General features: G+C 40.4%; 1 protein-coding gene across 7 annotated transcripts in view; it reads right to left on the bottom strand.

The window, feature by feature from the left end:
• The window catches only part of LOC6495312 (A disintegrin and metalloproteinase with thrombospondin motifs 8), a 53,084-nt gene that overhangs the window by 18,873 nt on the left and 22,115 nt on the right, over window positions 1-12,096 (bottom strand). For all 7 annotated transcript variants that reach the window (XM_014907755.3, XM_014907752.3, XM_014907751.3 and 4 more), the window contains exons 5-7: window positions 6,114-6,243; window positions 5,298-5,560; window positions 4,471-4,575 (exon numbers count right to left, since the gene is read on the bottom strand). In XM_014907755.3, coding sequence (XP_014763241.1) covers window positions 4,471-4,575; window positions 5,298-5,560; window positions 6,114-6,243 — 498 coding nt within the window. The remainder of the gene's footprint in view (window positions 1-4,470; window positions 4,576-5,297; window positions 5,561-6,113; window positions 6,244-12,096) is intronic.

The raw sequence follows: 12,096 nt of genomic DNA on the forward strand, positions 1-12,096 counted from the left end.
AACGAAACAAAACTAAATGGCGCATTTTTGATTTTATTTAATGAAAGCATAATTATCAATAATATAAAATACATCAACGAAAAACAGAAAATGTTGGATTATATATCACAGTATAAATACAATAATTATATAATAACAGATTACATATTTTCCAACGATTCCGAACTAAGTTTAGACAACATAAGCATTATAAACCCGTTTGTAAAAATAGGAAATACAAAAATATCCCTTGAACTCATATTATTAATTGTAATACTTATCCTTTGTGCCATATATAAATCACGTAAAATAATATTCAAAATGCTAAAACAAATTCAATTAAAACGAACCAATATTGAACAAGAAATAGAAATTCCAAAAAACGAAACCACTGCAGAATCCATTGCAGAAGTTGAATCTGAAAGAAATATTGAAATAACATTTGCCGAACTTAATAATAAAATCACCTCCCTCACCGCACAATTGTAATGAATCGGGACGATTCATCTTAGGAGGGGGAGAATTAACTAGAAGTTTAAGCCATATTTTATATGAATATTATAAACAATTATTTGGGCACTTGCCACCAAGCTCTTTTGAGTCTTTATAATATAAACATTCCCACACTCGCATCTAGCACCCTAACGGAAGACCAAGCTTGAGAAATGAAATAAACAAATTCCCCCTATTGAGCCGGCCACGGCAAAAACAACATTAGACTAAACATCCGCTAGAATCACGCCACTGCGGCTCCCCTTTTTAAGCATCCGTATTGATACCCAAATTTTCCATGCTGATCACAGCAATCCCATTCGGGAAATTCTCTTCGGAATTCAATTCGTAATATACTTCGGGAAGATCCCGAACCAAGAAGGAAAAGAATCAGCTCAAGCCTGGTCAGTCGGAATCTAGCTTAGGTTAAGATATAATGCCTTGTTAGACTTAAGATCGGAATGAAACCTAATAAAGTTTAAATATATATTTTTTTAAAAGTTAAAACCCGTCGTGATTATAATTTGGATATGGCAACTTTTGCTCCGTTAGGTTAACTTTCAAAAAGTCTATAATTCGTCTCCTAAATTGCTTCACAATTCCACATCCCGTTAGGGTATATAAGTACTCCTTTTGATTGGTAACCACTTTTCCGGCACTTTTCCAACATGGCCCATGGCAACCATTTATTTGTTTATTTGCTTGTCGCTGTTCCCCGAGCCCCGAGACCCGAGCTTTACGCTTTACCATTTGCATTATTGCAATTTATTTGTTTGTCTGGCACTTGCATTTTTGGCTACCGGCACTCTATATACCAATATCTTGCATGGATATGGATATGGGTCGAGAGGTTTCGAGAAATGTGCCCTGGGGCCAACACCTGGCCAGCCCTATTCCGGGCTTCGTTAGTCGCGGAATTTGTTATGACAACTTGCAAATATGAGAACTGTGCAAAAAATCAACCAAAAATATATATACCATATGCCTATATATTTTTTTGTCGGTATCTTGGGTGTGCCGGTCGTGCATTATTTGGCATTTCTGTGGCACTTTAGATTAAGTTGCCAAGATAAGCGCCAACGGAGAATGTCTATTGGGGCATACTTCCCTCGCACCGATCTGGGATATAGGAGTGCATTTCTTTGCTCCACCCAAGCGGATCAATTAATCAAACGGAGCTCAGTGGTGGAATTCCTTGGACTGATAGCACAATGAGTGCAGGTGATCATAACAAGCCGTAGATACAGATTTATAAAGCCAACACTATATATCAGATCGGCTGCAGATCTGATTTGGCGTGGGGGTAGCTTAAGTCGGCTACCGACTTGGCTCAGAACCTTTATCTGTGACATTTAATTAACATTTTAATTAATTGCGGGCAACTTTCCGTTAGAAGTTAAACAACCTCGGCCCCGTAATCACCCCACACCGCCCCTTTCTCGTCCACATCAAGTACAAGTGTTGGACGCACTGGCGCTGCGCTTGCGCCACACACATATTTCAATGCAGCCAAATGGCGGCAACGTTGCGTATACGCAATTTATTAGGTGCGTATCGAGTGGCAGGCATCAAAGCTCGACGGGTAGTTACTCAGTTTTGGGTTTCACTGCAGGGGCTTAAGGCTTTTATAGGCATTTATCTTTTTTATATAATTTAATTTAAAATAGTTATTAAGCCAAGGCTTTTGTCCGTTTGTCATGGTTTTAATTTAATAACAAATTATTGATTTAAGAACAGTCTCCTCTTTGCCAGACAATATACCCTCCATTTACCCCTTTATACTAAAAAAAACCATTTAATATTCCTCTGGCAAAATGTAATTTGAGCGCCTGCCACTCGATTAGAATTTTTGATTTAGCCAAGTTTCGCTTTTAAAAGTTGGCAACTCTCGTAACTGGGTTGGCACTTGATCGGAGCTCATTGTTCTGCCTCCGGAAAGCAGAAACAGAAAAAAAAGAATGCCATTAACCAGGCTTGATTTGCAGTTGCTCTTGGCTGTTCTTAACGCCTTCGGGCCTGGCTGACTTACGCAGTTTATGGCTTATTAATGTTGCAGCGTTTTGTTGTCATTTTGTTGCGGCTTATTTATTTATTTCGTATTTCGATGGTTTTTCTTTTTTTTTTAGCTTGGTGTCGCTCAAAGTAAGAATCAATTAATTGAACAACTCTCATAGATCTCGGGGCCCCAAAGTTGTTGCCTAAGTAATTCTCTTAGTTATTTGTCAATGGGTGATTAATTTATGTGACTTGGAAGTTTTGTGCATTTGCTGGCTTTTTGTTTTATGAAGTGGAACGATTGGCAATTGGAAAAGGCACTCGGTGTTTTGTTACTGGCATTTGGGGTCAAGTTGTTTGGCTTTTTTTCGAAAAGTCAGCACTCATATTTTATGGGCAAAGCATGTAAAATGCTACTGTTCGGGACCAATTCATTTATCAAACGAATCTCTTCCGATAAAGTGACGCAAAAATTCAATAAATTCGTTCGGCAATCTTGTCGCAATATTTGGCAAACCAGATCCGTTGACTTATCGGATATGTATATCCAATAATTTGTTGCCCCATTCGCATTCTGAGTAATTACCCGACTTCCATATATTTTTTTATTCCGTCGCATTTCGCACTTTGGCTCACTTTGGAGCGCGAATTCATTCCGACATTAATTAGCGACACAGCAAATGTTTAGCGACGGATGCTAAGATACATTATGTATCCACCAGATACAGATACGCACTCATAGAAGAGGAAGTGGCCCGAATGTGTGTCTCCCTCGGTAGTGTGTGTGAAATTGGGCACAAAATGGAAAATAAAAACATGCAAGCCAAAAAAATCTGATCTGAGTCAACTTTTGGCTAAAAAGCTGAGAGCTGCAGTTAGCGTGGCCCATTAGATTATGTAACCACGGCCAACACGCAGTTGCCTCCGCTGTGGCTGTTGCATTATTTATGCGGTCTGAAAATAATTTTTTCTTTTTTTTTGTTATTTTTTTTTTGCTGCGGCAACCGTAGTTTCGGAGAGTTAAAGCCAATTGACGTACTTAGGGTAACCCGTCGACATCGCAGTTGTCTCGCTTGTTGTCGTGTGGGCAGCCGCCGCTTGATGCAACTTGTGGCAACAGCGTCTGAGTGGTGCAGGTGCCCCCAGCTCCGGCTATGGCTATGGCATCGGCATCGGTTGTGCCAATTTTCCACTTTCGTGTGCTGCACACTCACCACTCTCTCCCCCGACAAATGGCTTCCTGATCTGACGCCAAACTGATTTGTGTGAGAAAGTCTAAACGGAGGGAAATGGTAGCACAGCCACGACTCTATAATATTGTCAAAGTGTTTTATGGCTTTTTGGTTATGCAATCAAATTAGTGGAATGGTAATAAGTGAAAGATATTAACAAACATCAAAGAGTTGCCTCACGACATGAAACTAAGAAAAATGTAAGGCAATAATGTCTAGTCGATAGTCTTTAGAATCCTGGCTGGTAACCCAGTTTCCATTTCAGGATAACCAAACATTGCCAGAAGGTTAAAGCCAAAACTTTTGGCTAACTCGATTCGCGTGCCCATAAAATATTTTGCCTGCTAATTTCTGGAAACAAAAAAAACTTGTTAAAATTTGTTTGGCCTGGCTTTGTGTTACGGCCAAGCAAATAACCAAATTGATTGTTCACATTTTTTCTAACGAATCGAAGCGCATGCGTTGCATGTTTTTCTGCCTGTTTTTCTATTTCTGATTTTTGCCATGTTTTTGTTTCTATCTCGGCCAGATTCCCAGATCGTGACAGTTCATTTCGGCTTCGACTTGGTTTCGCTGGCGGCTAGTTGGGAGCAAAGAAGTCGTAAAGTTGGCCCAATTGGCAAGATCCATTTGCGGCCATGGGGTTAAAGTTGAGCTACCAAATGGATTACTCAATTAGCCAAATGAAAGTCCAATTGCTATGATTGTGTAACGACCTAGCTGGAATCTGGACCTAGCTCTAAACCAAAAAGATATACATTAAGATACTTACTCGGGAGATGATAATGCCGGCAATACTGATGCGTATTCTGGGTCCCTTCAGCAGACGGTATCTCAGATCAACTCCGTTCCAGAACGAAATAAAGTATCTCTTGACCTGCAAGCAAGATATAATTCAAGTTAATCGCATTGTCTCAGTTTGAAAAAGCAGCACGTATTTTCCTATCTAGCAGATACATCCATCACTTGTATAGACTTTCATCTAAGCCGCAGAATGAGCATCTGAGTTCTTGGTATTCTTTGGGACTAGAACGCACCCAGGTGGAGAATACTTATAAATCTTCAGTGTGAGTGATGTGCATAGTGATTATAGAAATAGTCTGGGGATTGGCTTTAAATAGAAGTATATTCAAAGTATGAAAATTGTTTTAAATATTTTTAAAGGAATTTAAGTGCACTATGTTTCTATCTATCCATTTTACAATTTATTGATTTACGCGTCCTCTGGACTAGCTGTCCCCTTTCGGGATTTCTCACTGCATTTTAAAGCCAGACCTATCTATCAATACGAACATATGTATGACTGGCGGGTCGCATAATATCTACACATGTAGCCAGCCAGAAACTAAACAAAAAACAACTTTTACAAAATCCTCAGACTCTCAAAATCCCCTCCGGGTTGGGTTGGTTTGGCTTTTTCGGTATTAGATATTGGGTGCGACGGTAACGCGTTCGAAAATCCGCACACACGCAGAGACAATCACATCTGTCTGCCGTAAAATCGCCGAAACAACTTCATTTCGGGCTCTTAATTTCTTTTTTCCTTTTTTTATTCGACCATTTTTAGTTTCAATTGGTCTGCATGTCACGCACACGTACCTGCAAATTATCGCCGCCATGGAGCCGATAGCCATCGTAGTCGACAATAACCAAGACCTCCGGATAGATAATGTACGGGGCCTGGCGCCGGGATCGGGTCCGGGACTCTGATGGCTGGGGTTCTGCCTCCAGGGCGCCCTCGTCCTCGTCGTTGAGGTCCTCGAAGTCGGGACTGTTGGGAGTGCTGCGGCGACTGCGACGCTGGCGACGCTGCAGACGTTCCAACTTTTCACTGGCCAGCAAATCATCAGGTTCCATGAAGGCTAAAGTCAAGATAATACGAGAAAAAAACCATGATATAACCGGAAACTACGAATTAAACTTAAATTAAGCAAAAATCGAGTATCGGAATGTCTTTATTATGATATAAGAAGCTGGGGCAAGCCAGGTAGCCGCACATTTAACTGTATTCGGTATAATTTTTTGAAAGGGAATACAATATTTTGGGAATACATTGCGGGTGAGAAATACCAGGCATAAAATAAATAATTTTATAGTGATTATCCGAGGAATTTTGGCGCCACCACAAGCCCTAAAAAGGTAAATGCATCCGGCGAAGGGCGAATTGTTACATTGAACTCTTTGGCTTTTACGATGCTTGAATTTTTTTGTTTTTTTTTTTTTTGCGCTCGAACATTGAGCAGGAAATGCTATCGGCATCACGTCGATCTCGGGTATGAGATTTATGAACCATGGCTTAGACCGGGGTTTTCTATGGGGGCTAAGCTCTTCTGTGGGTCAATGCGCCCATTAAGAACGTAGCCTGCTTCTCGGAGGGAAAGCCAAGTATACCAAGTACCATCATCTATCACTTACCAAAGTCACTTAGTTGATCTTCGGCTGCGGATGCCTCGCGTTTGTAAATGATGTGATGTGACTCCTCGGGATTGGGGCTCAGTTCGTGAGGCAAGGGCTTAATCACCATATCGTGACCAATGCTACCCTCCTGGAAATAGAAAAATTAAACAACATATTAGAAAAGGTTAATCCCTGTAACGATTTATTACCGACTAAAAAGGCAAACGGCTAAGTATAATAACATTAAATTTCCATCGACATTTGTCAAACCACTGACACCGTCAACTCCATTTCGGGCCGCACCACAGACTGCCCCACCACTGGTCACTATTAAAATAATTTATTGAATTTGTACTTAGCTCAGCATTCTTGGCCCGCTGGCCAATATGAATATGAGCTGCGTTTGAATGACGCTGGCCAAGTCATAAAAATTAGCTGCAATTTGCATAGTTGCACATTTTATGCAAATAATCCAAGATCTAGATAAGAATTTGTTTCCACACTATTTTCAGTTCTCCGCGCGTTTTTATCGCCTCTGTAATTGCAATAATTAGCGGAGTATAACAGAGCCGACAGACATGGACATTAAGTTGAGAGACACCGGGGACCTTGAGAAAGGTTAGCCACTAAATTGCTGGCTAAACATTAAGACATTCGTACCTAAATGCTTTCAAATCAATTTACCAGAGATTTTACGTTAGTTTTAATTGGCTTTTTGTTTATCAATCATCGATTGGCTACCCGAACACCCACTTGCCACCAGGCGTGATCTGTACTAATTAAATCTCGGCAATAATGCTATAATTAAAACATAAACAGTGAGCAAAGGTAGTCGGACACAAGAGCTACTGGCCACCAGCTGAGATCATGCAAAGCGGAATACAAAGGAAATGGAAATGGAATTGTAATGGGTTATGGGTCTTATTTTAGACAGAAAGTGAGTCACTTGGCTGGGGCTGGGAATTGTTTTTTAATTTCAGAAACCCATTCCCCATTTGAATTCCCATGAACGTAAAACGATTTCAATTCACAAAACAAACGACTTAGGCAACGAACTTGATTTTGCTCCCAATATATATTTGAGTTTTTACTGCAAAGGCCAAATAAAAATTGAGCCAGAAAAAACGCCAAAGTTCAATGTCCCTGCACACGCGACATGGCTTAAATGTCAACACAGCCAACACAAGCCGAGCCATAAGCAAATTGCAACCAGCCAGCCAGTAAGCCAAAAGCAAGCCAACAAATTGCCACTGATGACATGGCCCAGACGATGCCAGCCAGGCCGGCAGGCACTTGAAATGCAGCTCGAATGCGATTGGAAATTTTCGGCCTCTCGCCGGCAGCATCGCATTCGGCCACTTGAATTATGATAAATATTCGAGCCGGCGACATTTAAATGACTCTCGGCACACGGTGCGTATGATGAATGTGCGCGATAAAAGTTTGGCATTCACATTGAAATCAAGTTGGTAGCCGCTGCCAAAAAGTAAAAATCTGCCAACACCTAAGCCAACAACTTTATTAAAGTGCATGGGATTTCTTCACTTTTGTAGTGTGTAAAAAAATACACTGACTTTACTTAAAAATCGCATTAATTCTGCATTGAGCAACATGAATTTATTTTTCATGTTTGTTTCGATTCGCTATGGATTTATTTTTATTTGCCATTAGGTAGATCTTTTAATTTACGCGACCGGCTGTAATTTTTCTCGGCATGTGCCAGTTACCAACGGAGTGCTAGTAACAAATTTTTCATGTTGCGTTTTTCCGCATTTCCACCAAACACAACACCACTAACACTACACAAGTACAAATACTAGAGAAAATCAACAAAACAAAAAAATACAAGCCAAGGCGTTTTTTTGGGCGTGTGCTGTGCTGATTTGGGACTTGTGTCTGCTTTATTTTACCTTAGAGTTTATGTTTTTTTAGCTGTTAGAGTTCTGTGGCGTTTGTGTATTATGTAACTGCCCAGATGTGATAGGCTGTAATTTTCCAAACGCCTTGCCTTGAACGCAATTTATGCGAAAAAACAGGCAATTAATAAATTAACCAAATAGGATTTATTGGCCTGTTGAAAGTGTGGCTAAGTAATTGGCTCTTAAAGTGATATATATTTTTCTTTGATCTAATTTTCTTTAAATATTTCCTGGCCTTTAAATGTTTCATCATCATTCCCGATCCTAAGTCTTAAGAAATTAAGAGTCAAATGTTTACGATAATCATGCCCCTTATAATTTTCGGCCTGTCGACAAGAGCTGCTTCGGGCCAATTACAAGTTACAAAAAATGAAGGAGGGGTAATGCAGTTGCGAGGTGGAAAACAGCAAATTGCTTTCAAATCACGCAGCTTACACACTAAAGATACATTTGCTCTGGCAGTATCAGCTTTCAGCTGTTTGGCCGATTGGATGTTTGGCTCTCGCCATCGGCTTGGCCCAAAATAAAGTTGTCCGAGTTGTCTTGTTTATGTAATCACCCACAACACGATTGTTATATCCACAGGAGGAGAGCTGATTTGGAATTACGTTTACGGCTCGGATCGGTTTCTTTCAAATAGCTAGCCAGAAAGACAGCCAGAAAGACAGCCAGAAAGCCAGCCGCCAGCTAGCCAATTGTAATGGAAGTCGGCAGGCAGCCTTTCACACATCTCGGACAAGTGCGCGTATCTGTCAGATATAGATACAAGAGAAGTCGGACTGAGAGGCACCTGCAGATACGCCCAGATGAGATTGCAATCAACGGACAATGAGCTTGATTGATTTGTGATGATATTTTCTTTTTCTCTTATTCAATTAAATGTAAATCATTATTTTATAATGTATCTCCTACAATGATCGCAGATAATCCGCCATCAGTTGCATAATGTGACACGCCACAATCGAGTTCACTGAACTAAAAATTTACTTACAATCAAAATTAACACCTTTTCGTATTTGTTTTTCCATTTTTTTGGAGTCAGCCCAGAGCATCAAAGCGTTCGAATTTGCAAATAGCAAAAATTGGCAGACATCAAGCCACAATACCAACAAAATAAAGCAATACAATCTGGCCAAAAAAAAAATCACTTTGCGGTTTGTAATTTTGGGAAATTAGCATAATTTGTGCAAATTCATGACACGAACATTGGCCGGCAGCCAGCGGAAGGAGTTGCCGAGCCGCGATCATCATTATAGTCATGACTATTGCTGTATCTGTTTTACTTCGGCTACTTGGCACTTGCCATTGGCCAAAAAAATCGAAATGACGTCAGAAAATGGTTGTTAATTGAAATAGAAGTTGCCATCGAACAAAGGAAAATTTTTAAACCCAAATTTAAATACAAATGAAGCATAATTCAGGAGATTTATTTACGAATGTTTTTTGGTAAGATGGCATCAATTCGAAAAATCTCGCACATTCAAAAAAGCTGTTAACCTGTCGATCACAAAACCTTGATTGGTTGGAATAGTTATTGCTTGTCGGCTAGTCATCAATGAATATGCGTTAAGGTGTGTGCCTGATTTGTGTTATAAATACATATTTTTTATTTTTTTGGTTATCATCTTGGTCAAGGTTAAATCTAATCGGCTCTTAAGATCGCTTTTCAATGCGAGTGCATGTTGTCGTAAACTACAGCACCCAGGCACCCAGCACCGACCATAAGAATAAGAACGGATACCCATACCTTGTCCGAAAGAGACAGGTATGTATCGATGGAGAGAGATGGGGAGATACCTGGCACCGCTGAACCGTGTTAACAGTTTGTTTACATAAAGCAGCTCGTTAAAAATATTCCGAACCCACCTTCTGGCAGCCCACTCTCGAGCTAGTCTAAGATATTTTGTCTCTGTATCTGTATCTAAGGCTATAGCTTTGGCTGGTCAATGAATATTTATAAAAGAATAAAAATCAGCAGCAGTGGCCACCGCCCATGGTCACTGGCAGTGGCCAAAGCCAAAGAACCTGGCCCACACAGAGCTTCTAGCTCCGAACTGCAATCAAAAGCAATCAAAATTAATTTGCTCACAAAATGTATCTGCCACTAGAACGCACTCTCGTGTTCTTTTTGAGAGTTTCTTTATTTTTTTTGTTATAATTTGTTACGATGTTTTTGGTGGTTTCTGGTGCGTTGGTGCAACAAGTTCAATACGAAATGTGCTTTCAAGTTGCCGCTCCAATAACTCCGTTCGGAAATATTGTATCTGCGAGTGGTAGGCAGCCAGGCAGGCGTATGGCCACTGGCCAGGCCTAATGAAGTTCGAGTTACATGTCAAAGTCAAGTGGAGTCGACATCAATCGGGTTTGATTGACTGATCGGAGGTTATCCTTGCACTTAGAAGTGTCTCTTAGAAGTGAAGGCCTCTCAAGGTTGTCCGACTGGGTGTGTGTGTGTGATGGCAGTGGGCTAAAGCTGTTCTATAAAAATATAGTTGGCCATATCTTGCATAAAATCCATCACGAGATCAATCATATCTAGATTTTCTACTCGGTTGCATGATTAATGGCTTAACCCCTTTCATTTGCCATCGTTTAATCCGCTTAATTGAAATTGAATCCCCCTATGAGAGAGATCAGCACCATGGCATAATCAAATTGAATCACCATCAACGGCTATCTACTGAATATTTTCGGGTAGATCTTGGCCCGTGCCCGTTAGTCCCCATGGAGCAGTTTTTGACGTAACCGATATGGCCGTTTATTAAAATGCAATATGCTGCCTAAAAGTCGGAACGGCACCCGCTTGAAACCTTGTTGCTTGCCACACCATCAGGTTGCACCAATTAAAAAACATTTTTCTCGAGGAAATTGCAGCCACTACCCATAAAAATTCGATAAAAAAAATGTGAATTTTGATTAAATAATACGAGCAGCGGGTTATAATTGAAAAACGGTATTTAATCCTTTGTATTTCGGGTTATTTTCCGTTAATAGAGCAGAGATCGTGGTTGATAACGGTCTACCATGTATATGGGTTCGTGTCACGCTGCCATCTCGGGCAGAGGCGTTGTTCCCGATCTGCATATGAGCTGCTAACTGATCTTGTCGGCTAGCCGTCTGGCACTTATGAATATTGTGGTAACACGCTCGTTGTTATGTCGACTCGATTTAGTTTCACTTAAATTTTAAGATACAACAATTTTTTTTTCTCCAGCCATGTTCCTTGCGGCTATCGAATAACCATATTCAAAACTCGAAACTCGAAAGACTTGAGCAACAAACTCGTCAGTTGGGGGTTGTGTCGTCTACTCTATATTATAAAAAATGAATGCAGATAAATATCCAGGGCGGAGCTCGGTTCCAATTTGCAAAAACTATTTTGCTATTTTGCATTCATTGCACAATGACCATAAGCCGGATCAAGTGGCTGGCTGGAAAGTTTCGGGCTTAATCAGTTGGCCAAAATGTGGAAAACGAATATAGCCATCAAATTGTATAACATTTGTAAATGTCGCCGCCGCATAAATTGCAATTCTCCAGCAGTTGCAGTAGTCTCCATCTCCATCCCCAACGCCTGAATGTCAATTGAATAGACTTTGGCTCATAAATTGTGCAATTTTAACGCTTGAATGATGCTGCTTCGGGCCAATGCAAATGTAAAAATCAAATCAGTGGTCAGCACGCTACTACTTGCGTTGAGAATTCAAGAATCCAACCAAGAAGAGCAACTATCGCAGACACATTGAACTCTTTGTAAATATCAAGGCTAGCAATTAGTTGGGAAGGTGAGAAGATTTTGTTGGAAGAGGCTCTCTCGAGGCGAATAAAAACTTGTTTCTAGTTCTTTGTTTTTGGCACTTTGGACATGAATGTTGCTTAATGATGATGCTGCGATTGGCGTCTAATAGAGTTGGCCAAAAAGGCAGAGAGCCGTGTCCAAATGTCGCCTTCTGCTACCTGATAATTATGTTCATTGCTGCTTACTTCTTACTGCTTTTATTTTTGTTTTCTTAAATGGCAGCGTACATAATGATATTTCCAAAGTTGTCAAATGTCAAGAGGGGCTTTGAAAAAAGGGCAAA

This window comes from Drosophila ananassae, chromosome 3L (genome assembly GCF_017639315.1).
Source record: "Drosophila ananassae strain 14024-0371.13 chromosome 3L, ASM1763931v2, whole genome shotgun sequence".
NCBI lineage: Eukaryota > Metazoa > Arthropoda > Insecta > Diptera > Drosophilidae > Drosophila > Drosophila ananassae.